At 36.8% G+C, this 28000-nt stretch overlaps 1 protein-coding gene and 1 non-coding gene across 4 annotated transcripts; both read right to left on the reverse strand.

Annotated features, from left to right (window-relative positions):
• Positions 1-643: 643 nt before the first annotated feature.
• On the reverse strand, positions 644-28000 carry LOC106059732 (uncharacterized). Of its 3 annotated transcripts, XM_013217422.2 has the most exons (9): positions 19422-19847; positions 18009-18286; positions 16995-17306; positions 13374-15818; positions 8719-8867; positions 6436-6631; positions 5472-5753; positions 2610-2918; positions 644-778 (listed from the first exon to the last, which is right to left on the reverse strand). In XM_013217422.2, the coding sequence occupies exons 4-9, from the start codon at positions 13462-13464 to the stop codon at positions 663-665; spliced, it is 1143 nt and encodes a 380-aa protein (XP_013072876.2). In that variant the 5' UTR covers positions 13465-15818; positions 16995-17306; positions 18009-18286; positions 19422-19847; the 3' UTR covers positions 644-662. The 3 variants fall into 3 exon arrangements, 1 of the variants encoding a protein (XP_013072876.2); XR_008779719.1 differs by lacking the exons at positions 644-778; positions 2610-2918; positions 5472-5753; positions 6436-6631; positions 8719-8867 and adding an exon at positions 27409-28000 and having other exon boundaries at positions 13485-15818; positions 19422-22803; XR_008779720.1 differs by lacking the exons at positions 644-778; positions 2610-2918; positions 5472-5753; positions 6436-6631; positions 8719-8867 and having other exon boundaries at positions 13485-15818; positions 19422-25424.
• Positions 3265-3457, reverse strand: LOC129928459 (U2 spliceosomal RNA). The gene has a single exon (XR_008780001.1). It is a non-coding gene; the product is annotated as a U2 spliceosomal RNA (small nuclear RNA).

Consider the following 28000-nt stretch of genomic DNA (forward strand, 5'->3'; position numbering starts at 1 on the left):
ATTTCTTAACACTTTCTATCCCAGTGATTTTGTGTTTGTGAATTTCGATGGAACTGATTAGTGTTCTCATATCTTCGCTTAGGAACTGCTGGGTACATCTCCTGATATTGAAACTCAGGCCTGATATAAGTGAAGATCTATCTTTCAGTATTAGTTCGTGTAATTTGTTTTTTCTTTTATCTACACACTGATATGTCCTCCAATGATCTATAGCTTTTGTTAACTATTGAAGTCTCCCTCTAGGTCATTGCAAAGAAAACAATGTTGCTCATCTTAAATGAAGCTTATGTAAGGGAAAGAAAAGCACATTTACAATAATTTCTCAATACTATTAGATTTATTTCCCTTTTTAAATATAAGATTTTTTTTGAATTGATTCGTGTTTTGACACTGAATAATTCTCCTTAGTTTTAAATTGACCAGGTAATGGGAAGTGGGAAACCCAACCCGACAGACATAAAGACAGACAGATGGAGTGAGTTAATATAATGTTTTTAAAAACATCCAGCGTAAAGAAAGCTTTATTATCTAGTAGAGAGTCGCTGAAAGGTCTTAACTTTTAAGAATATTATGTCCTCAGCCGAGTGGTAAAATGTTTGATGGGTTACGAGTTGGAACCAAAAAAATAATATTAACACATATAATCATTTTAGATTTATTTATTATCTTATAGACAAAAAGACTAAAATAAAAATGGCACTATAATGTATGTACATACTAAATATAGTAAAGTTACTATTTATAGATCCTCCAGTGTTTCTTGTAGGTACTGGACATTCTGAAAGAGACAAAGTTATGACTGAATGAAGCGTATGTATTCCATTATAACAAAGTTATGACTGAATGAAGCGTATGTATTCCATTATAACAAAGTTATCTTTCATACAAGACGCCAATCTGAAGTAAAAACATGGTTACAAAGACTTTTTGTGCGGAAACATAAAATCGGCCCCCAAAGTGGTCCACTCACGGCAAGTCTTTAGTTTATCTTTAAAATATCTTACAAAATAAAAACAAAAATAAAAAAAAAAAAGATTTTTTGCCATCCACCTTTGTCACGACTTTCCAACCCCAGGGGGCACGTGTCACAAAATTTGAGAAATCCTGCTGTTATCAACATATTGTTACAAATGAACAGTGATAGGTAGAGGTCAACGTATGACCCCGGCGAGATGACACAGCAGCTAGTGTTCCCTGGAATCTACATGTACAAACAAAGACAGGATGTGACGTGTCCTCACGTGTTGTTCCAGGGGACGAATAGATGTAAGTAGAGGGACAGTTACTAATGAACAGTGACAGATAAAGGTCACTACGTGTGACCCTGACTTGATGACACTGCAGCCGATGTTTTCTGGAATCTACGTGTATAAACAAAGACAGGATGTGACGTTTCCTCACGTGTTATTCCAGAGGATACTAGCCGTGTTTGTGCAACTTTGGACAAGCGATTAGGGACTCTATATAAGCCAGAGAGTTAATGTGAAAGTGAGTCGTATGGAGTCGTGAGTGAGCCGTTACAGTCGATACAGACGATGTAAGACGTGTGCGGCTCTGTGGAAGAGAAATGTGTACGACTCGATGCAAGTTAACTAGGGTAGAGTTAACTGGAGTGGACTACTGTCGTTAAAGTCTATACAGCGAACTACAGTGGACTTGAGCCGTTACAGTCGATACAGTCGATGTAAGACGTGTGCGGCTCTGATTCGGTAGACTTGAGTGCGACTTGGTTCAGCTTTAGGAGACCTGGAGCGACACTGGGAAGTGTGTCGTTGGTCTGTTCTGTGGAATACGGCTCGATGCAAATTGAGAAGAGATGAATGGCAACGAAGTATAGCTAACTGTAAACTGACAGATATTGTACAGTCTTCTACGCTACATGTTACAGTAATGTTAGAGTTAATAGTCATTAAAGTTATATGAAACTGAAAGTTTAGTCGTCAAGTTCTTTACAGTGTTTTTATTTGTGTGCCAACTAATACTTCTAGCCAGAAGATTCAGAAATACGTAACAATATTTATATGAAAGCACCAAAACACTTTGGGAGTACAGACATTTTCAGCTGCATAACGACTGATTATTACTTTTGTATTATATGTATTTTATATATATTTTTCGTAAAGCATACGCTTCTGCTTCCATACTGACATAATGAACTCTTGTTCCAAAGACCAAGAAATACCAAAGCCTTTAATTCATGAGCCTGAATCTACACTGCGGGAATGTGAAATCTCATGGTTAGTGACAGTACGTTGAATATGTATGTGTCGAGGTTGTCAATATGTTTTATAATGTTGTATCTAACCCAAAAGATTAGGTTTTAATAGTTATAGAATAATGTTTAAAAATGAATAAAAAAAATAACTACGCTTTATTATTCTGAATTAATGTGTACTAGAGTATTTTGACTATATTGTATAACATTGTATTATATTATATTAAATATTATATTATATTATATTATATTATTATATTATATTATATTATATTATATTATATTATATTATATTATATTAGAGCTTACTGATTTGTTTTAAAAGAACAGTTATGATTTGTCAAAGAGACTGTTAAAGTTATGTACAAACATAGACTAATATATTATGAATTACCTGCACAACAGAATTCAAAAATAGTTTCAAATCCATTATCGACAGTGAGATTAAAGCAGACATACTGAGATATCAAAACTTTGTTTGAGAAATAGATGTGTATGTGTCCAAATCCCAGTGTTTGCGTCTCTGGTGGTTTATAGCTCACAGACACACCTTCCGAAATCACAAAGTTGTTTGAGCTCAGTATCATAGTCGTAGGCGGTGGGTAGCCGTAGACATCAATAGTAAATGATGGACCCTTCAGATCAGCCGATACCCGCTGTACTGGCACGATCCCGAGAATGTAATCTTTTGTTCTCAGCTGACCTGAATATATAAAACGTAAGCGCATGAGTATTTTGAACTGTTTACTGTAGCATATTACTTCTGTATTGCTCCATGGTATTTTGACAGGAATTAATTAAATTCTATTGGACATTTCCACAATAAACTAAATAATGTCAAAGACGCTAAACAGAACTTTGAAATTGCCTAATAATTATTAACAGAAAAGCTTAAAAAATTGATTATGCAGTGCTAATATGTGCACACAAAAACATGTCATTTTATGAATACACAAGGGAGAGTATTGCTACACAAGTGTAGAAGGAAAAAAAAAAGAGAACTATGAAAGGAGGAGGAGTGAAAGGAGATCTACCATTCGTACCATTTATTGACTTGGGCCATTGCCGGAAGGAATGCAATACCGGGTCGACCTGTGGCGAGAGCAGATCAAGCCCAGGACATCTTGCCTAGTACCAAATATCAGTTTATTACAGTTATGACTCAATGAGTCACGTATAAGATTTATAGCTGATAAGAACTGATAATGTACTTTTACTGTGCTTCCGCTAGTCTGTGGGAATTTAAGCAAATGTAACACAATGCTTCACTCTCGCAAAAAAATGTACTAATAATCGGCAAACGGGTACCATTTAAAAATAGAGCTGACCTTTCGAACAAAAATTGCATTTTCCACGTGTCTATAGATTTTTAGCACGTGGCCTTCTTGCAGTGCTACCGGTTAATATTACCCAAAGTGTTTCACTGCAAGAGTTAGCCAGCATTACGTGATGTCCTTAGCATTACAAATAACTAAATTTATGCCGTTGCTGCGACTGATAGATTTTCTCATATTAACTCAAGTATTGCTTCCCTTTGACCACACCGCAACCAAACAAACAAAATATACATGTGCGCAATAAAATAGCAAACAACGTCCATGGCGTTAGAGTGTACACCATGGCAAACTAATCTCCCATTTCACAAGAAGACGACATAACTACCGGTCAAGCCGCTAAATGGACAGGTCCAGCCGCCTTGGCGGCCACTACTTAAAAGGAGCCTCGTTCAATCGGCACTGACAGACAGACCAAGTCACTTGGTGACCCTAATGCATCATCCCCACCTGTCTGCGAGTTCGAACAGGAACATTTTTCCGCCTTCAGACGGAAACGCCAACACCTGTCCGAATTTGAAAATGGAGAACCCCTTTTTGCTGTGCCATGCTTTTAGCGAGGCGTAAAGGGGTGAACAATTTTTACAGACAAAACAAAAAATATAAAAAAAAAAAATCAAAAAAAAAAAAATCACATTTGGCTGAATGTCTAGAAAATATTTTTCACGAACAGTCTATTTATCTTCCACAGGTAGGCCCTATTCCTTAAAGAGTTTTAATACATTTAATTTATATAAATGAATGTTCAGGAACATTTTGCGCTCATGTTATTCTTAGTCTAGAGTCTAGAGTCTAGACCTACATTGATACACTGACATTGAGAATCGTGTCCCGGCAAAGCGAGACAATTGTAAATAGCCGAGTATTGAGGTGGGTGAGCGTGGGATAGCCTCTAAATACTTCCTTTAATGCTGTACATTGGAAACACCAAAAAGCTTTTATGTCACAAGAGTGCCATCTGGCCAACCACATTGAGTACCCCAACGTAGGTCAGGTACCCATTAGAGTTGGCTGAACTCGAGACGCATGAAAATACCGAAATTCAAACTCCCATTCTTAACCGAGATTCGAACGCGAGTTTCCTGTGTCCCCAGACCTATAGCCTTACCACTCGGCCTTAAAGATACACATTTCTTTGTTAGATAGGAAACATTTCAAACATGTACTACAGAAGCTTCTACTGACACTAGTAGTACACTAGCAGTACACTAGCAGTACACTAGCAGTACACTAGTAGTACACTAGCAGTACACACCGGCGACTTCTGTTGGTTTTTCCCCAGACTTTACAATTTCCATTATGGCCATAACACCCCCTTCTTTTTTTTTTTTTAATTTTTACTACACGGGCCACATTTTAACGATCAACCAAATATACGTTTTAGCCCGTGAATTAATGCATCTGTTACACTACAGGGGTTCTCAACCTGTGGGTCACGACCCCTTTGGAGGTCGATTGACGATTTGCCAGGGGTCGCCTAAGACCATCAAAATATGGATTGTTATTGTCTACTCTTCTATTGCTGTATGTGTGTGTTTGGGGGTGGGAGGCCGCGTCAGAGTGGGGGATTGTAAAAAAGGGGTCGCCGAGCTTAAAAGGTTGAGAACCGCTGTGTTACAATGAAATGTCACGACCCGTTCTCTTTCTCACTCTCTCTTATTCTCTCTCTGGAACCCCCATTTTATTTTTTTTTAACCTGCGCATCGTAATTTCTCCAACATAGGCTTTTGACTTGATTTTATAGCGTGACCTTGATAAATACGCTCATTCATATTTTGGGTCTGTTGATTCTAGTATCAATGTATCACTGCTGTTAGCTGCAATAGAACTTATCCACGTTTATGCTTTGCAGTTACAAATGTACACATATTTTATATATTTATCAAATAACTCTTGATATAATTAATCAACTTTACACTTACTAGGCACCAACACTTGTATTTCCTGATGGATAAAATTTGAAGACACCTCTGTGGAACAGGAATACATTCCAGACACGAAGTAACTGCTGACATTGACAGAGACCTCAGACGTGAAGACAACATTGTTGAAGACATTCTCAGAAAACATTTGCTGTGACGTCACTGTTACCACTGCTTCTGGGTAGCCGTCTGCCGAACATTGAAACCTGGCGACCTCACCAACATGGACAACCACATTATCTTTCAAGCCGTTGACCGTAAAATTGACTTGTGTTGGAGATTCTTCAAAGACAAAATAAACAGCTTTCATTTTTGTAACTGTTGTTTAAAGATAACATTGGTTTGCATTGTAATGTCTGCATAATTTCATGGTAGGTTCTGACTTCTAAAACTAAAAATAAAAGTTAAAAGAATGTAATATTTTAAAGTTCTGTTTAATTAGGTCTACTTGAAAAAAAATTAAAGCATAAAATGGTATTTAATTTTGAGTGGACGATCTAGTCAGACTTAAATAACATTTTTTTTGGTCCAAATGCTAAAAAAAAGTAATTTAGGTGTATAGTTCGTTACTTGGAAATGGCAAAGCTAAAATTAACAATTTTAGAAGAAACTTGCCTTAATTATGTCCTAGCATCATATTCCCACTCGTAAAGCTATTTTGACTGACGCTAATATATGATCTTACACAAAAATAATCATGTGTCCAAACATTTGTTAAGCTTGTAAAAAAAAAAAAGATTGATGTAGGCCTATGTGCTTAGGATATTTAATAATTAGTCATGATAATAATATTCTCAGACTTAGCGATTAAATATTTACCCAACAGATACATTTTCTAATTTTTAATTAAAAACTTGCATCATAACTTTGTGTCCAATGTTACTTAAACATTTCGCTTATATCGTTATAACCTGCTGCATTTATTTGTAGAGACTTTTTTCCACGCTGAACTTTCCTTCCTTACTATATTGCTCTGGTGATGTCCAGGGGTGGGTCTCCGTGACATTCCCATCTTGGTCTACACCAGACACAGAAAACTGGAACCGAGTAGGACCTTCAAAAAGACCTTCACTTTCAGGCAGAACGAATGTGATCTGTGTTTCATTTCCAGTGGAAGAAATCAAATTTTTCTGACCAATCAGAGTTTCAATACTTTTATTCTGAAGTTAGAAAGAAAAAAAAATTCTCTAAAGGGCCGGTCCTACATATTGCGAGGCCCTATGCGAAGTGGATTGGGCAGGTTCCCATTGTGGGTTGTGATAACGATAATAAGTGAAAATTAAGATTTTGTATTAGAAAATAAATTCGTCTTAGCATTTGATTCATACTTTACTAAGTACAAAATCACTGTCAAATTAACTTTACAATACAGTAGATAGCAGTTTTTCAACAAAAAGCCGATAAACATTCAGATCTGCCTTTTAGATTTACTATCGACTAGCAAAATATCGCTTTTGTCTTTTTTTAAGAGGTTGAGATAGATTTAGATCTATATTTGTATGCAAGGGACTATAAAAGTAAATTAAGTATTTGAACTTTTCTTGGTTTGGTTACAATTCGCATCATTATTATATTTTTATTAAAAGAAAGCTGACAATGCCGTTTTTTTATCGCGAGTAGGATTGGCGTTGTCCATCTTGAATGACATCCCAAAATGACAATTTTGTCTGTTTTTAAGGAGATTTGCATGAGTTTTCAGAAGACTTTAATAATTTCAGGAGATTTTCATTACTTTTTCGTATATTTTAGAATTTCAGGAGAATTCCAGGAACCCTTTATAAATGGTTAATTTAATAATTTACACCTACAAATTCGCGCGGGGCCTATGAAAGTGCGGGGCCCACTGCGGCGCATAGATTGCAGTGGTCTAAAACCGATCCTATGTACGTAAATAATTTATGAAACAATCTGAATTAAAGAAAGTTTAAAAAAGCAACGCGAAGGTCCAAAAGTTTGTAATAGAATAAACAAACTGGTAATTGTTTCCAAAAATATGCAGCAATTTATTTTCTTGGATAATAGTGTTTTAGAAGTGGTACCTCTTTTAGGTCTTACAATCCAACCGGTAGATACTAAAAGTCATCTGTTTCGATGGATTAACGAGGGTGTCAGCATAGCCACTATTAACTTCCAACTAATGTCAGGTACCCTATAGAATTGGGTAGACGCTGGAGCGTCCTGAAATGTCCGAAACTTCAAAATCTCAGTTTTTTTACCGGGTTTCTAGTACAAGACACTTAATTTCGGTAGCCAAGCGATTTTCCCTTCACCAAAATGTTCTTTTTAGAACGAGTTTTGCTCCAAAACCCATTTAGAATATACACGTATAACATGTTCTCAAATGCTAACAATGTCAGCTGGAAATCCTTAAAATGTATACTTTCTTTGAATACAGAATATTTGTAAGAAATTCTTGAGAAAAATGTGTCATCTTTGAGAAGTTCTTTCAGAACTCTGTTAATGTTCTTAACTTAAGTAAAATAAGCTCCATATCAAACCTTGCAATCTAGGGGGCTCTTGATGTAAAGCTCAACTGCTTCTTTTGCTTACGATTAACGAGGGCATATCTTTACTTTTCCAAACTAAGTGGATGGCAGTCTGGTCGTGTGGTATGCGATCTGGACTGTCGTCTAATGATCCCTGGTTTGAACCCTGCTCGTCGCCATCCCCTACCATTCTGAGCGAGGTTTGAACATGGAGGTAACAATCTTCAATTCTTAATTAACATCAAATCATGTACAGAAGAACAAACAAAGTAGGGTGACACCTTTGAGTTTAACAAACTCAGGGGTGTCCTTCCCGAATTTCGAAATCAATTTCCATATCTCCGCCTGTATTCGAACTCGAGATCGATCGGTTCGGAAGCAATTTCTTTAACCATAGGCCACCACTTCCCATAGACATTCAAATATGTTCAGCCCAACATCCCATGATATAGTTTAGAATAGATTAAGTTAAATGGCCATAGTTACGACCAATGGCTGTTTTGATTAAACTAGTGGAAGACCAGCATGAAGATACGGCGATTGAAAAGTTTAGATAGTGGAACAATTCGACATGGTAGCTACTGTTATACTCAATGACATCACAACTTCGTTTAATATAATAGTCTATTGCTTCCATCAAAGGTTAAACATACTTATATAAACAATTATTCTGAATAGTTCTCAAACCATAAACTTCGATTCCAGTTAATGTTTCCCATCGCAGCAACATAGACAATGACTATTTACTTGTTTATACTAACGTTGAGTTGAATAGCTAAAGTTGAATTGATCTCTTGGAATGTGCTATTAGCCAAACACTTCATGCACAGATTGTAACGACACGCGTAATGCTGAGGATATTGAAGACTGTCATAATGAGGACTGTCACAAAAGAAAGCTTGACTTTCATCTGCAATTTAAAAACAGAAACAAAACAAATTCATAAAAGTTCTGTTGTAAAATTCATAAAACTATTACGGATATTTGAATATACCGTGAATATACCTACAGGATCGCAGCCTAGCGGAAGAAGCCTATAGGGAAGCAGATCTGAAAGTAAAGAGAAGCTGTCGGCGAGATAAACGGGACTGGAGTGAGCAGAAGGGACAAGAGGCACAAGCAGCTGCAAGCAGAAATGACACAAACACCCTCCATCGTATTGTCCGAGATCTCACTGGAGCAAAGAGTGGACATAGGGCACCAATAAAAGACAAGCAAGGCAAAACTTTGTTAATAAAAGAAGAACAGGATGCAAGATGGGTAGAGCACTTTAAAGAGACCCTTAACCAACTGTCGCCAGACCTAACTTACATATTCAAGGACCCCTCTCCAGACAATGATCTCAAGGTCAAGACAGACCCAATAACTGCTGAGGAGGTTACCATGGCCATAGCAGTGCTAAAGAATAACAAAGCACCAGGACTAGACATGATATTAGCAGAAATGCTAAAATATGGGGGACAGTGCATTGTTAACAGAATGACTGATCTCTTAAATCTCTGTTGGCGAACTTCAAAAGTCCCAGAGGACTGGCAAAAGGGAGTGATTGTAAAGCTTCCAAAAAAGGGCAACTTGGCAGACTGCAACAACTGGAGGGGCATTACTCTCCTCTCTGTTCCAGGCAAAGTTTTCAGCACTGTTTTGTTGAGACGGCTTCAACAGTCTGTAGATGAAAGGCTCAGAGAAGAACAAGCAGGTTTCCGAAGAGGCAGATCATGTACAGAGCAGATTTTCGTTTTACGAAATATCATAGAACAAAGTCTTGAGTACCAACAACGGCTAACGATCAGTTCTGTGGACTTCAAAAAAGCGTTTGATAGTGTCCACCGAGAATCACTATGGAAAATAGTTAGAGAATACGGTATCCCAGAAAAATTCGTCCAGATCCTACGACACCTTTACAGTCAGTCTAGTTGCTGCATTAAAACAGAAGAGGGAACAACAGAGTTTTTTACAATCGAGACAGGTGTGAGACAGGGGTGCATCTTATCTCCCTTCCTTTTCCTCCTAGCCATCGACTACATAATGAGGAGAGCAATGAACCAGACTGCCTTTGGTATTCCATGGCATGAACAACTCCGATTGACGGACTTGGACTTTGCTGATGATGTTGCACTACTCGGGGCTACAAATAAATGCATTCAAGAAATGACGGAGAGCCTAGACAGAGAGGCACCCAAAATTGGCCTCCGCATAAACTTGGATAAGACTAAAATTATGCGAGTTGGATATAAGGCAAAGGGTGTCCCCGTCAGACTTGGCGAGTCAAAGCTTGAAGAGCTGGACAAGTTCACGTACCTTGGCAGCATCATAACAAATGATGGAGATGCTTACCATGATGTAGCATGTCGAATAGGAAAGGCAGGGAGCATTTTCCAAAGGCTGCAGCCTATTTGGACTAGCCAAGCCATTGGACTCGAGACAAAAATACACCTTCTCAACACAATCGTCATTCCAATTGTTACATATGCATGTGAGACGTGGAAGTCATCTGTCAAAATTGAGAAAAGACTAAATGTGGCTCAACAGAGATGGCTGAGACGGATTTTGGGAGTCAGTTACACAGACCGGATCTCAAACAAGGAAATCCTATGCCGAACTGGGAGTCGAACACTTAGTGAGGTTGTGACTGAGCGTCGCATGAGGTTTGCGGGACATGTTCTACGTCAAAATGAATTACGCACACCAAGAGTTGCGATAACATGGAAGCCAAAACGAGGAAAGCGCAAACAGGGACGTACTCGTATTACCTGGCGACACACCTTCATGGAGGACCTCAGAACAGTGGACACCAGGTGGGAGGAGGCTTCAGACATTGCCAGTGACAGATCATTATGGAGACAGCTTGCCGCCCAATGCGCCGAACGGCGCAGGAGGACCTAAGTCTAAGTAAGTAAGTAAGAATATACCGTGTCATACTTTATAGACACTTTGCAGCTTGCAGAATGAACGTTTTAATCTTTTCGATTGTTACACAAAGAATATATTTTTACATTACCTCTCAGAACTTCATGGAGGTACCTGGACTCTAATTTCAAAAACGGCTCTAACGATTTTTCTAGAAATTTAACAGCTGATGTAAATCGCTGAGAAAACAATTACTAGCTCGATGGTCAAATGAAAAAAACAACAACTCTAGTTTTAGCTAAAAATGAAATAAATTTAAATTTGGTTAGAGATCTAGATCTAAACTAGAGTAAACATCGGCTTTGAAATCCCTATCGTGTTCTTGACATGACCGTCACTTTCGATAATTTTGGAATGCAAGTCTTTTCTCACGGAAGAGTTAATAAATTAATGTCCATACAAAATTTATGCCACGTTTTCTCATCCTAGATCTAAATGTTTATCATTTAAATATTATTGGAATGTTCGAGATCTATCCATTCGTTTAACCAGGACTCTTTCTCTGGGAGAAGAAAGGGCGGGGGCGGGGTAAAAATATGTTCCACAGTTTTTTTTTTATCTAACATTAATTAATTTTCAAGAGAAAAACTATCGCTCTATAAAATACATACATACATATACACATACATATATATATATACATTAAATATTCACAATGCCAAAGGTGCTTTATTGAAAGATTCTTGATCAGGCCTTATGAAAACTAAATTCTAAATATTATTATTATTTTTTTGCTACAAGTAGAAGAGCTTAGAAATTTAGTGACTGGTCATTTCATCCCCTGTCACTTCATCCCTGGTTACTTCATCCCCAATTAACTTTTTTTTTCTTAGTCATTGTGTAATTGTGTTGTTAAGGCTTTGTCTTTAAGCACTCATTTGATCTGATATAAAAAATATATTTATTTAGAACACTTGTTGATATTTCCGACATGTTATTATGGCGTATAAAGTGATTCCCTCTACTCTCTTCATACTTGTGGAGAAATGAAAGAATAAATGTCAATAAGTAGATGTATTGTGACGCGGAGTTTTGTATTTAGTTTTATTGTTTCTTATTGTTGTAAGGATGTCAATACTATCCTAAGCATATTGAGTGATGCAATAATGAAAGACCACAGTGTATTGGAAGTAGGGAAAATCTTTTGAGAGTTAAAAGTACAATTTAAATAATTATAATCAGACTCATAATTTATCATCAAAGTCCAAGGTGTGGAAGTAGTGGAAATCTATTCAGAGATGAGAACAATTAGATTACTTATGATCTTTCCACTGATAACTTATCTCTTGGCGGCCATCTTTCACTTTATTCGTCAATCGTTTTTTCTTCACTATAAGCAAGCGTGCCATTTCAAACAACATTACAAACACTGGCCTAGACATTACAAACACTGGCCTAGACATTACAAACACTGGCCTAGACATTACAAACACTGGCCTAGACATTACAAACACTGGCCTAGACATTACAAACACTGGCCTAGACATTACAAACACTGGCCTAGACATTACAAACACTGGCCTAGACATTACAAACACTGGCCTAGACATTACAAACACTGGCCTAGACATTGCAAACACTGGCCTAGACATTACAAACACTGGCCTAGACATTACAAACACTGGCCCAGACATTACAAACACTGGCCTAGACATTACAAACACTGGCCTAGACATTACAAACACTGGCCTAGACATTACAAACACTGGCCTAGACATTACAAACACTGGCCTAGACATAACAAACACTGGCCTAGACAATACAAACACTGGCCTAGACATTACAAACACTGGCCTAGACATTACAAACACTGGCCTAGACATTACAAACACTGGCCTAGACATTACAAACACTGGCCTAGACATTACAAACACTGGCCTAGACATTACAAACACTGGCCTAGACATTACAAACACTGACCTAGACATTACAAACGATGTACAGCAATACAAATCAATGGAACGTCTGTCGTACCTACTAGCAATGGCCTATCTTATTGATTTCAATTGACACACAAAAACAAGTTTTACAATAGCTCTATATTTATAGATGTTACTTTTTTTAAAATATTTTTAATGACATCATATTCTATTCTTAGTTGTTAATGTTTGATTCGTTTTTTCATGTAAATAAAAATAGAATATATGAAATATTGCTAATTTATATTTTTTTACAAGAATTTTTGATTGATTAGAGGATAAAATCATCTGGGGATGAAGTGACCGGGGATGAAATGACCAGGAACAATAATTTTATTATGCAGTGCATTATGTAAAAATTATTATAGAGCTTCAGTATAAAGCTTATCATTAGTTACGTATTTTGTAGACTACATTAATATTGACTAATTAAATTTATAGTGTTAAATCCGTGCATAAAAATACACCACAATTTATCAGAATGATGAAAAAAAAAAGTAAGGCAGACATGTTAATGATTTATGTTACATTTTAAAAAATGAATTTGGAATTAATTAATTCAATTATATTACATTATTTTTTTCACTAACTTGTTCGGTTGATTTCCGAAAATGCAACAGAAAGAAGCTGAAACATGAACCATAACTTGCCCTGCATTTGTCTTTCACAAACTTTGAACATGATACTTCAATGTAGGACACAATATCAATAGTACAGATGTGTGTTAACATGGCCGACAGCGCTTCAATGGACTTAAACCAAAGCTAATCTAAGACAATGAAATCAGATAATAAACTGGACCACATAACACTCTTGTTAGTTTCACCATATGAACATAATATACAACAGAAAGTGGCTGTACATCTTTTTGGGTCATATCATTGTTATCACTGGCATCCAAAGGCACAATATATAAATTTAAGATTAAAATTTGATTCTTAACAATTATACTAATAAGTTATCTTATTTCATTTCTATGCTTATGACATAAGAAAACTAGACACGAAACTCATCCTCCAATTGAAAACAATATTTAAGAAAACATAATCAACTATTAATAGCCCTAAAGTTTGGATGAATGTTGATGGAAGAAAGAACCAACTGTTTTGCAATGACAATCTTACCGGGCGTAGTATCGTAGTTCAAAACTACATTGGAATCAGTTTTGAATGTAAACAGAAGGCGTGAAGTACTGTATGATTCAGTAGTGATGCCCTCAAAGGTTCTGTTATATGAATATGATGATGTATGAATTTAGGATGTGGGAAGCTACGGAGGTAGGCACGTCTATAGTTGAAAGAGATGAATAATTTCCTCCCAAATTAAGGTCTTATCACATAAAGGAGGGAACCATGGAAAATAACAAGCAAACTATAACAAAAATCTTTTTTAAAAAAGTTTATCTAAAGTTTATCTAGAGTTTATCTAATAAGTTTAGCTTATTAATTCATGTCTTGTCAATTCCAATTAATAACTCTGCAAAGCTTCAACTTGATCCGAGAATGGGCGTGGGAGAAATAACGTATACACACTTTTTACCAGACAGATAGACAGAAAAACAGACAGACAGAAAGAGTGAGTTGATAAAACAGATGAAATTAATCGTACATTATATTTTCTTTTAGCTTATTCAAGTGAAACGAGGAATTTGGCATATGGCCATACAGTTTAAGTTTGCATTTTTTTTTACAGTAGTTAGCAGGTCATCGTGTGGTCCTATTGTTGTCCTGTTTCTAATCCCTTTATTTGTCATTGCAGTCTTTGTGATAACTAGAATCTTTCTGTAGCTTCTCAATTCCATTGCTAGTATCCTCCTCTCGAGATCTGCAGTCAGCGTCCTACATTCGCAAGCATATAGGATTGTAGCCTCCTCATCCGTCTGAATTTAGTGTCGAATGTTAGTCGAAATTTATAAATTTGTTAATATGGAAATGTACTAGGCTAACGGGAGATTAGCCTAGCATTAATGACAAACGGCAGCGAATGAGACTTTGTTAGATAACAGATAACAACACGCCAGATATTACTCCCAAAATACAAACCAGCGTTCAATACATGGCCTGGTCAAGAAATGGATTGGCACAAGTGATTAAGGCCAATATTTTATTCTTTTAAATTATCAATTCGATTGTTCTAATAGTGTTTGGTGAAATTAAGTAGTATCAAATGTCAGCTTGGTTTGTGTTGTCCAGTTCATGTAGTACTGACCAAGATGAACTTCTATGTTACAATGCCATCTGTACAAGTGTACAATAACAGTTGCTTGCAATATGTAATCTATACATTACCACCAATGCAATAAAAAACAACATGTTTATTAGTTTAATTAAACGTTTGAGTGCTTTTACTGGGAAGGAAAATAATTAATTCGTTTTTTTATAAGTATATTCCCAACAGTTGATTTCCCAAGCTTTAAAAGAGTTGGCTTTGTGTCCTAGACAAGAATGATTTTGTCATCGAGAATTCGGTACATATGCGAAACAAAGGTAATGGAATCGTTCCCCTCGTTGTTCGTAACTTAAATCATAATTGTTCTCTTGCTTATATCTTACTATGTTTATATACATTTTTAATTTAACGAATCCACATTGCGCCTTAAGAACTAGTTTCAAATCTTAAGGCTTAAATGGCGTCAGTATCAACATGTAAACAAAAAAAAAATCATTTTAAGTATTTACTTTTCTTTTTTTATTGTTTTTTATTGGGACAATATTTTTTTTTTAGTACTCTCCCTTTCCCAACTTTGAAAGTATTGTAAGAGATTGGCCTCGAGTCCGAATATTTAAGGATGAGTGCTGTGATTCTTTGACCACGCGGACCCAGTAGCGACCTACATTTTCTGCCACAATTGATGCAGACAAAGCTAGTGTCCGCTCGGTGGACTACTCAAGTTGATAAATGGATGCTTTCACGTGTGAGCAATCTGAGCCAGCACAGTACTCAGATACACATATAAGTCAAAATAAGCACAAGAAAGATGTAGTGCACATTGGAACTGAAGACTGTTGCTCTACCATCGTTGTGCTTTGAACATACTGAAATAAACAACAACAAACAACTGATATATTTATAATGTTATGCTATATAACAGTTATCATACAATGTCGTATGCTATATTTAGTAGTTATAGTATAGTCTGTAATGATGGTTCTATTCCCTGCGTTTATCTTTCTATCTTTTGGACCCACATATTTACATTTGATGTTTCCCGGGACATCAAAATCTTTATTGAGGACAACTGTTATAGAAATGTTTTTTTTTCTTCAAACTATTGTTTGGTAACAAGCATCTTTTCATGCAATAGCATACCCAGGTTCAGTCTCCATCCCACGAGAATATACCTAAGAGAAAGTTGACTTGCTATTAACAGAAGTTTATCGAACAGCTCAACTCGTAACGAATCTCAGTTTCAAGACACATTAGAGTTTAGTGGAATCCAAGTGTTTACCGAGATTTGAAACCAGGACCACAGGTTAGGAAGCTGAGTGCTTAACCACTAAGCCTTGTGTGTGGAGATTGATGTGAGATAAAGCTGTGAGTGAGTCTGTGGGGATTGGAAAAATTGGTGGCGATGCGTGTGTGTTCTTGATGTTTTTGAAAAATGAAAAACACGCTTTTCTGATCAACAGGATTGGATTCTTTTATAGATTTGTTAGGTACTTTCTGATTCTGTTGAAATAAACAACAGGTCCAATAAACTGATAATCCGATTAACCAACTTTATATTTTTTGACTACCATTTACTGCCCCAATATTTAAAGAATACTTGAATTATCTCGCTCTGTTTGACCGTTGTTCTGGTGGATTCTTGTGCACTTTTTACTCTCCACTTTCCATTCTCGTATCAAGGTAAACTTTGCACAATTATTGATTGTTGATGACAATGCATCAATCAATCAAAAGATTAACCAACTAGTTAATCAATTAACGGTAATTAATTAATTGTGTATCACATGGAATAAGGGGAGGTAATCCTTGCAATATTAAGTGATATGACAGCATTTGTACGGTGCTCTCCCTTCACTCGAAAAAAAAATAAAAAAATTTGTATTTATATTATATTTTGCTTGCTTATCGCATAATCTGTACATTTTTATGCTTGATTATATCAAAGATAGTTTTAGAAATGTGTATGGTATTTTAAATTTAAGGGAAGTAAAATGACACAATCGACATGTACTTTTGTTAACTAGTTCTACGAGAGACTTTACCTGTACACTGCAATGTAAAGATAGAGGTGTAGTATCCATTGTTGACAGTTACATTGAAGACGTTATATCTTTTTAACAATGACTGGTTCAAAAACATTATTTTGATGTCGTAAGAGGAGTTTTTACTGGCTGTCTCATGAGAAAGATGCACTCCTTCATCAAAGATCACTTCATTGGAAGACAGGTTCATGGTCCTGGGCCCTGGGTAGCCAAACACTCGGAATGTAACGAGATTGTCATAGAAGTCGACATCAATGCTTTGAACATCGATGTCAGCTACATTGTTTTCATAACCATGGGTTCTTAGCTGACCTGTCGACAGAACACGAGAGGGAAATAAACAGAATACATGTAGTGTTAAATCTAATAAAGGGAGATAAAAGGAATGAGAGACAAAAAATCAATCAATCAATCATTACTTTTCTTTCTTTGTTTCTTTCAATCTATCTTTCTATCTTGTAAAGTCCAGTCCCTCGTTCAGACCTTGCCATCTATATAGGTCGTCTATTTCTATGGTCGACTTTTAATGAGGATGTCACAACGATCAACTGTCTTTACTTTTCCTCAAATAATGTCAGGTAATGTCAAATGATGTCAGGTAATGTCAAACAATGTCAGGTAATGTCATATAATGCCAGGTAATGTCAAATAATGTCAGGTAATGTCAAATAATGTCAGGTAATGTCAAACAATGTCAGGTACCCATTAGAGTTGAGTAGACTTCAGAACATTCTAACAATCTAGAAATTTCAAATCCCAGAAGTCTTCACCAAAATTAGAACCCAGGACTCTTCGGTTTGAAAGCCAAGCGATTTTTCACTATACCCCATCACCTGACCTTTCTATATAGGTATCAATCAATCAATCAATCGATCAATCAAAAATTCAATCAGTCGGTCAGTCAGTCAATCAATTAGTTTATCTATCTATCTATCTATCTATCTATCTATCTATCTATCTATCTATCTATCTATCTATCTATCTATCTATCTATTTAGTTCTCTCTCTACTTACAGCGACACAAGACGTTGATAACCCTGAACAAGTTTCCTGTGAGTATGTCCGACTTGCACGTGTAATAACCAACAACGAAACGGTCTGCTGTATAATTGACCGGATGTCCTGATGTAACCACCATCTCTGAAAATAGCTTAGGTTGCTTTGTCCGCAATGTGTTGAGCAGAACAACGGGCGTAGGGTAGCCGTCCACTGTGCACTGAGAATGTCGTGGATATTGACGATCACAGTGTTATTTTGTCCGTTTATTGTAAAGTTCATCTGTTTGAAATAGCCTGAAAATGTTTTCAAATACGTTTTCTTTTCCATACAGCTAGTTCTACCTATTGTAAACATAGAGTCAGATTTTATTCGTTTTAATAGTAAAACGTTAAATTAAAAATTAACTGGCATAGAAACAATAGTACGGCTAAAACAATTACAATAAAATAGCTTTGAAAAGCATTCTATAAACATGAATATTCCTAGCCTAATTTCGTTACTACAATGGGCGTGCCCACCGGTTTGTAGATGATACAAATCTGGAACTTCTTCTATTGGGATCAATAATGGCTACATGACAGTGGTTTCAGAATATCAGATATATTTGTTGAGCTAGCTGTATGACATTTTGAAATAATTTGCAGGACATTTAAACTTCCATCAAATAAACTAGAAACTTTTAAGAGAACATAAGAAACATAGTCGTTAATGAAGCAGACAGTTTACAAAGCTCGTATCAACTCACTCTCTGTCTCTGTCTCTGTGTCTGTCTCTGTGTCTGTCTCTGTCTCTGTCTCTGTGTCTGTGTCTGTCTCTGTGTCTGTCTCTGTCTCTGTCTCTGTGTCTGTCTCTGTGTCTGTCTCTATGTCTGTCTCTGTGTCTGTCTCTGTGTCTGTCTCTGTCTCTGTGTCTGTCTCTGTGTCTGTCTCTGTGTCTGTGTCTGTCTCTGTGTCTGTCTCTCTGTGTCTGTCTTGGTCGATTATTTTACACGTATTTCACTAAACTTATATTCACGGAAGTTTAAATACCCAGCAAATAGTTTCAACATATAATACAGCTAGCTCAACAAATAGTTGTATTGAATTATTTATAATGTACATAGAATAAGGGAGAATTACATTGACCCGTGTAAAGAGATATGACAGTGATAGTGAGGTATTAAATTAGCTTTTTTTAAAACCTATTTTTTAAATATTTTGCTTGTTTTTTTTTGTTTTTTTTAAACTTGAATACACAACACGCTGTTTACTTTCAGTATTGTAGTAAAAAAATATAAAGTTACTATTCTGAGTGAATCATAGGCTAGTAAATAAACATTTGCCGTTTCTACAGTACATTCTATATTATAGATACTATTACAATAACCTGGATTTATATTGAACCAGGAGATTACAATAACTATATTAATAAAATGAAATCAATACTGACTGTAATATTCTGGTGCTGTCCATGGGCTTGTCTTATTGGTCATGTTTCCATCTTGCTCTACAGCAGACATTGAGAACTGAAATTTTGTTTCTAGGCAAAGGAAATGTCAGAAGCGTCCCATTATTTCCAACAGAGTAGAAAGCATCGTTCTTATCTACAGTGTCTACCACTGTGTCCTGAAACAAGAATCATAGGACTGTAGAAATAGTTTCCTGAAACAAGAATCATAGGACTGTAGAAAATGTTTCCTGAAACAAGAATCATAGGACTGTAGAAATAGTTTCCTGAAACAGGAATCATAGGACTGTAGAAATAGTTTCCTGAAACAAGAATCATAGGACTGTAGAAATAGTTTCCTGAAACAAGAATCATAGGACTGTAGAAAATGTTTCCTGAAACAGGAATCATAGGACTGTAGAAATAGTTTCCTGAAACAAGAATCATAGGACTGTAGAAATAGTTTCCTGAAACAAGAATCATAGGACTGTAGAAATAGTTTCCTGAAACAAGAATCATAGGACTGTAGAAATAGTTTCCTGAAACAGGAATCATAGGACTGTAGAAATAGTTTCCTGAAACAGGAATCATAGGACTGTAGAAATAGTTTCCTGAAACAAGAATCATAGGACTGTAGAAAATGTTTCCTGAAACAAGAATCATAGGACTGTAGAAAATGTTTCCTGAAACAAGAATCATAGGACAGTAGAAATAGTTTCCTGAAACAAGAATCATAGGACTGTAGAAATAGTTTCCTGAAACAAGAATCATAGGACTGTAGAAAATGTTTCCTGAAACAAGAATCATAGGACAGTAGAAATAGTTTCCTGAAACAAGAATCATAGGACTGTAGAAATAGTTTCCTGAAACAAGAATCATAGGACTGTAGAAATAGTTTCCTGAAACAAGAATCATAGGACTGTAGAAATAGTTTCCTGAAACAAGAATCACAGGACTGTAGAAATAGTTTCCTGAAACAGGAATCATAGGACTGTAGAAATAGTTTCCTGAAACAAGAATCATAGGACTGTAGAAAATGTTTCCTGAAACAAGAATCATAGGACTGTAGAAATAGTTTCCTGAAACAAGAATCATAGGACTGTAGAAATAGTTTCCTGAAACAAGAATCATAGGACTGTAGAAATAGTTTCCTGAAACAAGAATCATAGGACTGTAGAAAATGTTTCCTGAAACAAGAATCATAGGACTGTAGAAATAGTTTCCTGAAACAAGAATCATAGGACTGTAGAAAATGTTTCCTGAAACAAGAATCATAGGACTGTAGAAAATGTTTCCTGAAACAAGAATCATAGGACTGTAGAAATAGTTTCCTGAAACAAGAATCATAGGACTGTAGAAAATGTTTCCTAAACAAGAATCATAGGACTGTAGAAATAGTTTCCTGAAACAAGAATCATAGGACTGTAGAAAATGTTTCCTGAAACAAGAATCATAGGACTGTAGAAATAGTTTCCTGAAACAAGAATCATAGGACTGTAGAAAATGTTTCCTGAAACAAGAATCATAGGACTGTAGAAAATGTTTCCTGAAACAAGAATCATAGGACTGTAGAAATAGTTTCCTGAAACAAGAATCATAGGACTGTTGAAAATGTTTCCTAAACAAGAATCATAGGACTGTAGAAATAGTTTCCTGAAACAAGAATCATAGGACTGTAGAAATAGTTCCTGAAACAAGAATCATAGGACTGTAGAAATAGTTTCCTGAAACAAGAATCATAGGTCTGTAGAAATAGTTCCTGAAACAAGAATCATAGGACTGTAGAAATAGTTTCCTGAAACAAGAATCATAGGACTGTAGAAATAGTTTCCTGAAACAAGAATCATAGGACTGTAGAAATAGTTTCCTGAAACAAGAATCATAGGACTGTAGAAAATGTTTCCTGAAACAAGAATCATAGGACTGTAGAAATAGTTTCCTGAAACAAGAATCATAGGACTGTAGAAAATGTTTCCTGAAACAAGAATCATAGGACTGTAGAAAATGTTTCCTGAAACAAGAATCATAGGACTGTAGAAATAGTTTCCTGAAACAAGAATCATAGGACTGTAGAAAATGTTTCCTAAACAAGAATCATAGGACTGTAGAAATAGTTTCCTGAAACAAGAATCATAGGACTGTAGAAATAGTTCCTGAAACAAGAATCATAGGACTGTAGAAATAGTTTCCTGAAACAAGAATCATAGGTCTGTAGAAATAGTTCCTGAAACAAGAATCATAGGACTGTAGAAAATGTTTCCTGAAACAAGAATCATAGGACTGTAGAAATAGTTTCCTGAAACAAGAATCATAGAACTGTAGAAATAGTTCCTGAAACAAGAATCATAGGACTGTAGAAATAGTTTCCTGAAACAAGAATCATAGGTCTGTAGAAATAGTTCCTGAAACAAGAATCATAGGACAGTAGAAATAGTTTCCTGAAACAAGAATCATAGGATAGTAGAAAATGTTTCCTGAAACAAGAATCATAGGTCTGTAGAAATAGTTCCTGAAACAAGAATCATAGGACAGTAGAAATAGTTTCCTGAAACAAGAATCATAGGATAGTAGAAAATGTTTCCTGAAACAAGAATCATAGGACTGTAGAAATAGTTTGTTAAACAAGAATCATAGGATAGTAGAAAATGTTTCCTGAAACAAGAATCATAGGACTGTAGAAATAGTTTGTTAAACAAGAATCATAAGACAGTTGAAATGGTTTCCTGAAACAAGAATCATAGGGCATCGTAGTATCTGTTTCACAAGGGGTGTAGTAGCTAAGTAGTAAAGCGCATGGCTTCCGTAGGTAGGGAGTCTCGAGTTCAAATCACGCTGAACATTTATTTTAGTACGCCCCTGAGACCACCTTTAATGGTTACCTGACTAGCTTTAAGGAACTCCAAGCTGTTGGTCGTCTAAGAACGTCATAGAAATAGATGATTTTATCTTATCTTATCTTATCTTACAGACGTTACTTCAAAAAAGATGATTATGTCCTAGGCGTGTTCCTAGGTGAATCTAGTCATGCATGTTAAGCAATCACTTAAATTCTCATAGCTTCCATACAAAACTAGTTGACCATTGGATACGTCTCCACGCAGCTCGCGGAGCAGCAGACACTCTTGCAAGACGTGCACCACCGTTTCTTCTGATTCCCCGCAGTGTCGGCAACGGGCATCATCTCTAATGACCTTCAGTGAAGTCCAGTAGGGCGTCGGCGCCAGGCGCCATTATCCCCTTGGTGGTTAGAAAGGCTTTTATCTAATAACCAGGCCTGGACATGGGGTTCTTCACCCCTGTTCTGTCTGAGGGCTCCCAGCAATATACTGTGGGGTTTGAGCTCTGTCATATTGAGGGCTACTAGAGTCAAAATCAGGAGTCCCATCTGGAATGAAACAAAAAAAGCTGATGTCAAAATGCAGTGTCATAAACGAAGACGCCATCCTCTGGTATTGAACATCAAGTTCTTTCAAAGTTTGGCATGGACATTTCTAAGACCAATGGTTGGAAATAGGAGAACTTAGTTTTTGAATTGTGACGATAGGATTACTGGGTTATTCGACCGACTAGAACTGGGTCATTTATTAGACTAGAACTGGGTTATTGGACAGACTAGAACTGGGTTATTTAATAGGCTAGAACTGGGTTATTTATTAGACTAGAACTGGGTCATTTAATAGACTAGAACTGGGTTATTGGACAGACTAGAACTGGGTCATTCAATAGGCTAGAACTGTGTTATTGGACAGACTAGAACTGGGTCATTTAATAGGCTAGAACTGGGTTATTGGACAGACTAGAACTGGGTCATTTAATAGACTAGAACTGGGTTATTTATTAGACTAGAACTGGGTCATTTAATAGACTAGAACTGGGTTATTTATTAGACTAGAACTGGGTCATTTAATAGACTAGAACTGGGTTATTGGACAGACTAGAACTGGGTCATTCAATAGGCTAGAACTGTGTTATTGGACAGACTAGAACTGGGTCATTTAATAGGCTAGAACTGGGTTATTTGATAGAGGGAAATGAGTTATTTGATAGAGGGAAATGAGTTTTTTGAATAGTGAGGAACATGGGTTATTTGATAGACTACGACAGGTTTATTTCATAGACGAGAACTGAAAAAAGAAAAATATTTTTTTTTGCCTAATCATCTTGTAAATCCAGAATGCTAGTAAAATCTGACCCAAATTTTTTAAAATACTTAACTCTCTAGTATCATAAACATTTAAGACAAAACGTGTAATCTAAATTCAGAATTGAAAAAAAGCAAACTACTGATTAACCAGGGCACAACCGTATGCACTAGATCCCAAATGAACCAAAAGTTAATATACTATTATGATAGTCCTTAACCCTGACTTCCAACTTAGTCTGTATGTAAACATTTGTGTCAATGTAATACATTTTTCTCGAAACAATAATCATGTTGGATCAGGGGTCAGAGGTGACATGAGAGGGTGGGGCAACCAGTGAATCTTTTGTCACCGTCAACCTTTATTACAACTATTCGTGGCTCTGATAAGACACTCGCCTACGGGCCCCGAACACTCCCAGCTCCACCTCTGCAGGGGTGGGTGTTCATCCCTCCCTCCCCGAAATAAAATGTCCTCACCCTGCAGAGGTTGGGGATTTGATGTGCTGATGCTAAGTGTAGAACTTTGATTATGATAATGTAGCAGGTAACTTCAAACTAGCACACCAAGTGGAACACACCACTAGGCCAACAATGAGTTGATTAAGATTGGATTCAAGTAGAATATATTAACAAATACATTTTATTCAACATTGTCGTCACTGTCTCTATACGAAAAACCCAAAGTCCATACTACTTTGTACTGCTGTACTAGAACTGCCTCGAACGAATCTGTCTCATCAACTAACATTTAAATTGATGGCTAGTATCAACCCTCTGACTTAAATTACGTCATAGTCGCTAGCTAAATGTCACTGCTAAAAAAATAAAATAACAAACAAACGCACAATTTACGCACCAAATCTCATGTTATCTCTAACAAATAATTCAGTTCACTAATGTCATTCCAAAGATAGCGCTGTACATTCCAATTGTTTTTTTTTCAACAGGACCTGCATTTAAAGGGAAGGAGATAGATAGATAGATAGATAGATAGATAGAGAGATAGATAGATAGATAGATGGCTCCTTTTGTCTCGAAAGGCAATGGATGCGCCCAAATGAGTCACTGGTTTTGGCTTAATCTTGAGACGGGCAGAATCTGGTGTGGCTAATCAAGCCAATTCTAGAATGGCAGACTTTGCCACAATTCGTACATGTGTATGCCTCTGATTTAGGGCTAGCGGACAGGGCAGCTTTCTTTTTTTCCCTCTTGATTAAGGCCGCTTCAATTCTTTTGTTCTCAGCAAGGGTTGTCCCAGCACGCACAGTCTGTCTCCATGCACTCCGGTCTTTGGCTATGTTTTCCCACATACTTTCGCTGATGCCAGAGGCTCTCATGTCTCGCTTGCAGACATCTCTATATGTTAGTCTTGGGCGGCCCTTGGGTCTGACTCCTTCCACAAGCTCAGCATATAAGATATCTTTCGGGATTCTACCATCTGGCATGCGGGTGACATGTCCGAGCCAGCGTAATCTTCTTTGTGTCAGGAGAGCATACATGCTGTTCATATTGGCCAATCTCAAAACTTCCTGATTGGAGACATGGTCCCTCCAAGAGATGCCCATTATGCGTCTCAGGCAGCGCAAGTGGAAACTATTCAATCTGTGCTCTTGGTACATGTATGTTGACCAGCTTTCACTGCCATAAAGGAGAGTGCTCAAAACACAGGCGTTGTAGACTAGGATTTTGGTCGCTGTGGTCAATTTACCATTTTCCCAGACGCGCTTGGAGAGTTTTGCCAATGCTGTGGTAGCTTTTCCTATCCTTTTTGTCAGCTCGATGTCTAAGTCTAGGTTACTGACAATTGTTGAACCCAAGTAGGTAAATTCCTGCACCACTGAAAGGGTGTGGTTCCCAATTTGTATTATAGGTATTTCTGCGACGTCTTGTGCCAGGATTTCGGTCTTGGAGAGACTTATAGTAAGGCTAAACTCTTGACAAGCAGCTGCTAAGGCGTTCACTAGCTTCTGTAGACCTCCTTGTGAGTGAGATACGAGTGCCGCGTCATCGGCAAACAGCAGCTCCCTTATCAAGATACGACGCCTTTTCGTTTTGGCTTTAAGACGCGAAAAGTAATACAATTGACACAGATTTCATTTTTGAGTTATTTTGACAGAAAAATAACACACACACAAAAGAATGTCGCAAACAATGTCAATGTTGCCGTTAAAGTGCTATGAAAAATAATATTGAACGTCATAAACTCATGAAAAAGTTTGTACACTTAAAAGAAAGTAAATACAAATAGATGCGTGTATAGAAAAAAAAAGTACGAAACAGTATATCGGAGAGAAACTACAGTATATCGGAGAAAAACTACAGTATATCGGAGAGAAACTACAGTATATCGGAGAGAAACTACAGTATATCGGAGAGAAACTACAGTATATCGGAGAGAAACTACATCATATCGGAGAGAAACTACAGTATATCGGAGAGAAACTACAGTATATCGGAGAGAAACTACAGTATATCGGAGAGAAACTACAGTATATCGGAGAGAAACTACAGCATATCGGAGAGAAACTACAGGATATCGGAGAGAAACTACATCATATCGGAGAGAAACTACATCATATCGGAGAGAAACTAAAGTATATCGGAGAGAAACTACATCATATCGGAGAGAAACTACAGTATATCGGAGAGAAACTACAGTATATCGGAGAGAAACTACAGTATATCGGAGAGAAACTACAGCATATCGGAGAGAAACTACAGGATATCGGAGAGAAACTACATCATATCGGAGAGAAACTACATCATATCGGAGAGAAACTAAAGTATATCGGAGAGAAACTACAGGATATCGGAGAGAAACTACAGGATATCGGAGAGAAACTACATCATATCGGAGAGAAACTAAAGTATATCGGAGAGAAACTACAGGATATCAGAGAGAAACTACAGGATATCGGAGAGAAACTACATCATATCGGAGAGAAACTAAAGTATATCGGAGAGAAACTACAGGATATCGGAGAGAAACTACAGGATATCGGAGAGAAACTACAGGATATCGGAGAGAAACTACAGTATATCGGAGAGAAACTACAGGATATCGGAGAGAAACTACATCATATCGGTGAGAAACTACAGGATATCGGAGAGAAACTAAAGTATATCGGAGAGAAACTACAGGATATCGGAGAGAAACTACAGGATATCGGAGAGAAACTACAGTATATCGGAGAGAAACTACAGTATATCGGAGAGAAACTACAGGATATCGGAGAGAAACTACAGGATATCGGAGAGAAACTAAAGTATATCGGAGAGAAACTACAGGATATCGGAGAGAAACTACAGGATATCGGAGAGAAACTACAGGATATCGGTGAGAAACTACAGGATATCGGAGAGAAACTAAAGTATATCGGAGAGAAGCTACAGGATATCGGAGAGAAACTACAGTATATCGGAGAGAAACTACAGTATATCGGAGAGAAACTACAGGATATCGGAGAGAAACTACAGGATATCGGAGAGAAACTAAAGTATATCGGAGAGAAACTACAGTATATCGGAGAGAAACTACAGGATATCGGAGAGAAACTACAGGATATCGGAGAGAAACTACAGGATATCGGTGAGAAACTACAGGATATCGGAGAGAAACTAAAGTATATCGGAGAGAAACTACAGGATATCGGAGAGAAACTACAGGATATCGGTGAGAAACTACAGGATATCGGAGAGAAACTAAAGTATATCGGAGAGAAACTACAGGATATCGGAGAGAAACTACAGTATATCGGAGAGAAAGACAGAATAACAAAGAAAGACACATACTTTAGAAAGGATCAAAAGGTTTTTAATGCACGTACTAGAAATCTTTCGACAAACCTGTGATGTGTACAAGCATTAAAACACTTAGAAACACTTGGTACAAGGTGTCCATTTGAAAGCCATTACCAAACACTTTGAGTTGCCAACTAGGACTTGAAGACATAAACAACCAATACAGTCCTGACCTTTATATCACGTTCTATCTGTATCACTTCAGGACGTCAGCGGCATTGCGATATTTTGATTACCACACAGGGAATTCCAACTCAGCGTAATAACCAAAAAGAAGGCCAAATACCACTTGATCCTGACAACATGGCCAGCAGGTCCTCCATCGAATGAAACACAAATATCGATGTTTCAAATGGTAGAGGTGAGGCATAGGTAGGCCAGTACTATCTTGTTCTATTTATATCTCGCTATTCTAGGTTACACTTTTCAAACTAAGATAATCTAGGCCCAGGTGGCCAGCACTTAGCAACAATCATCAATAGAGATAGTCTCATTCAACAATAAAGATAGTTTCATTCGACAATAGAGATAGTTTCATTCAACAATAGAAATAGTTTCATTCAACAATAGAGATAGTTTCATTCAAAATAGAAATAGTTTCATTTGTTATAGTGTTAAGAATACCAATATCGCCCTT

The sequence above is a fragment of the Biomphalaria glabrata genome, chromosome 9, assembly GCF_947242115.1.
Source record: "Biomphalaria glabrata chromosome 9, xgBioGlab47.1, whole genome shotgun sequence".
Taxonomy (NCBI): Eukaryota; Metazoa; Mollusca; class Gastropoda; family Planorbidae; genus Biomphalaria; species Biomphalaria glabrata.

Coding starts and splice junctions, on each gene's coding strand:
- LOC106059732 (XM_013217422.2), bottom strand. CDS start 13,464: ATGTTCAAAGTTTGTGAAAGACAAATGCAGGGCAAGTTATGGTTCATG. Junction 8,868..13,373: donor TTCGGAAATCAACCGAACAA/GTTAGTGAAAAA, acceptor TTTAAATTGCAG/ATGAAAGTCAAGCTTTCTTT. Junction 779..2,609: donor TTTTGAATTCTGTTGTGCAG/GTAATTCATAAT, acceptor TGTCTCTTTCAG/AATGTCCAGTACCTACAAGA.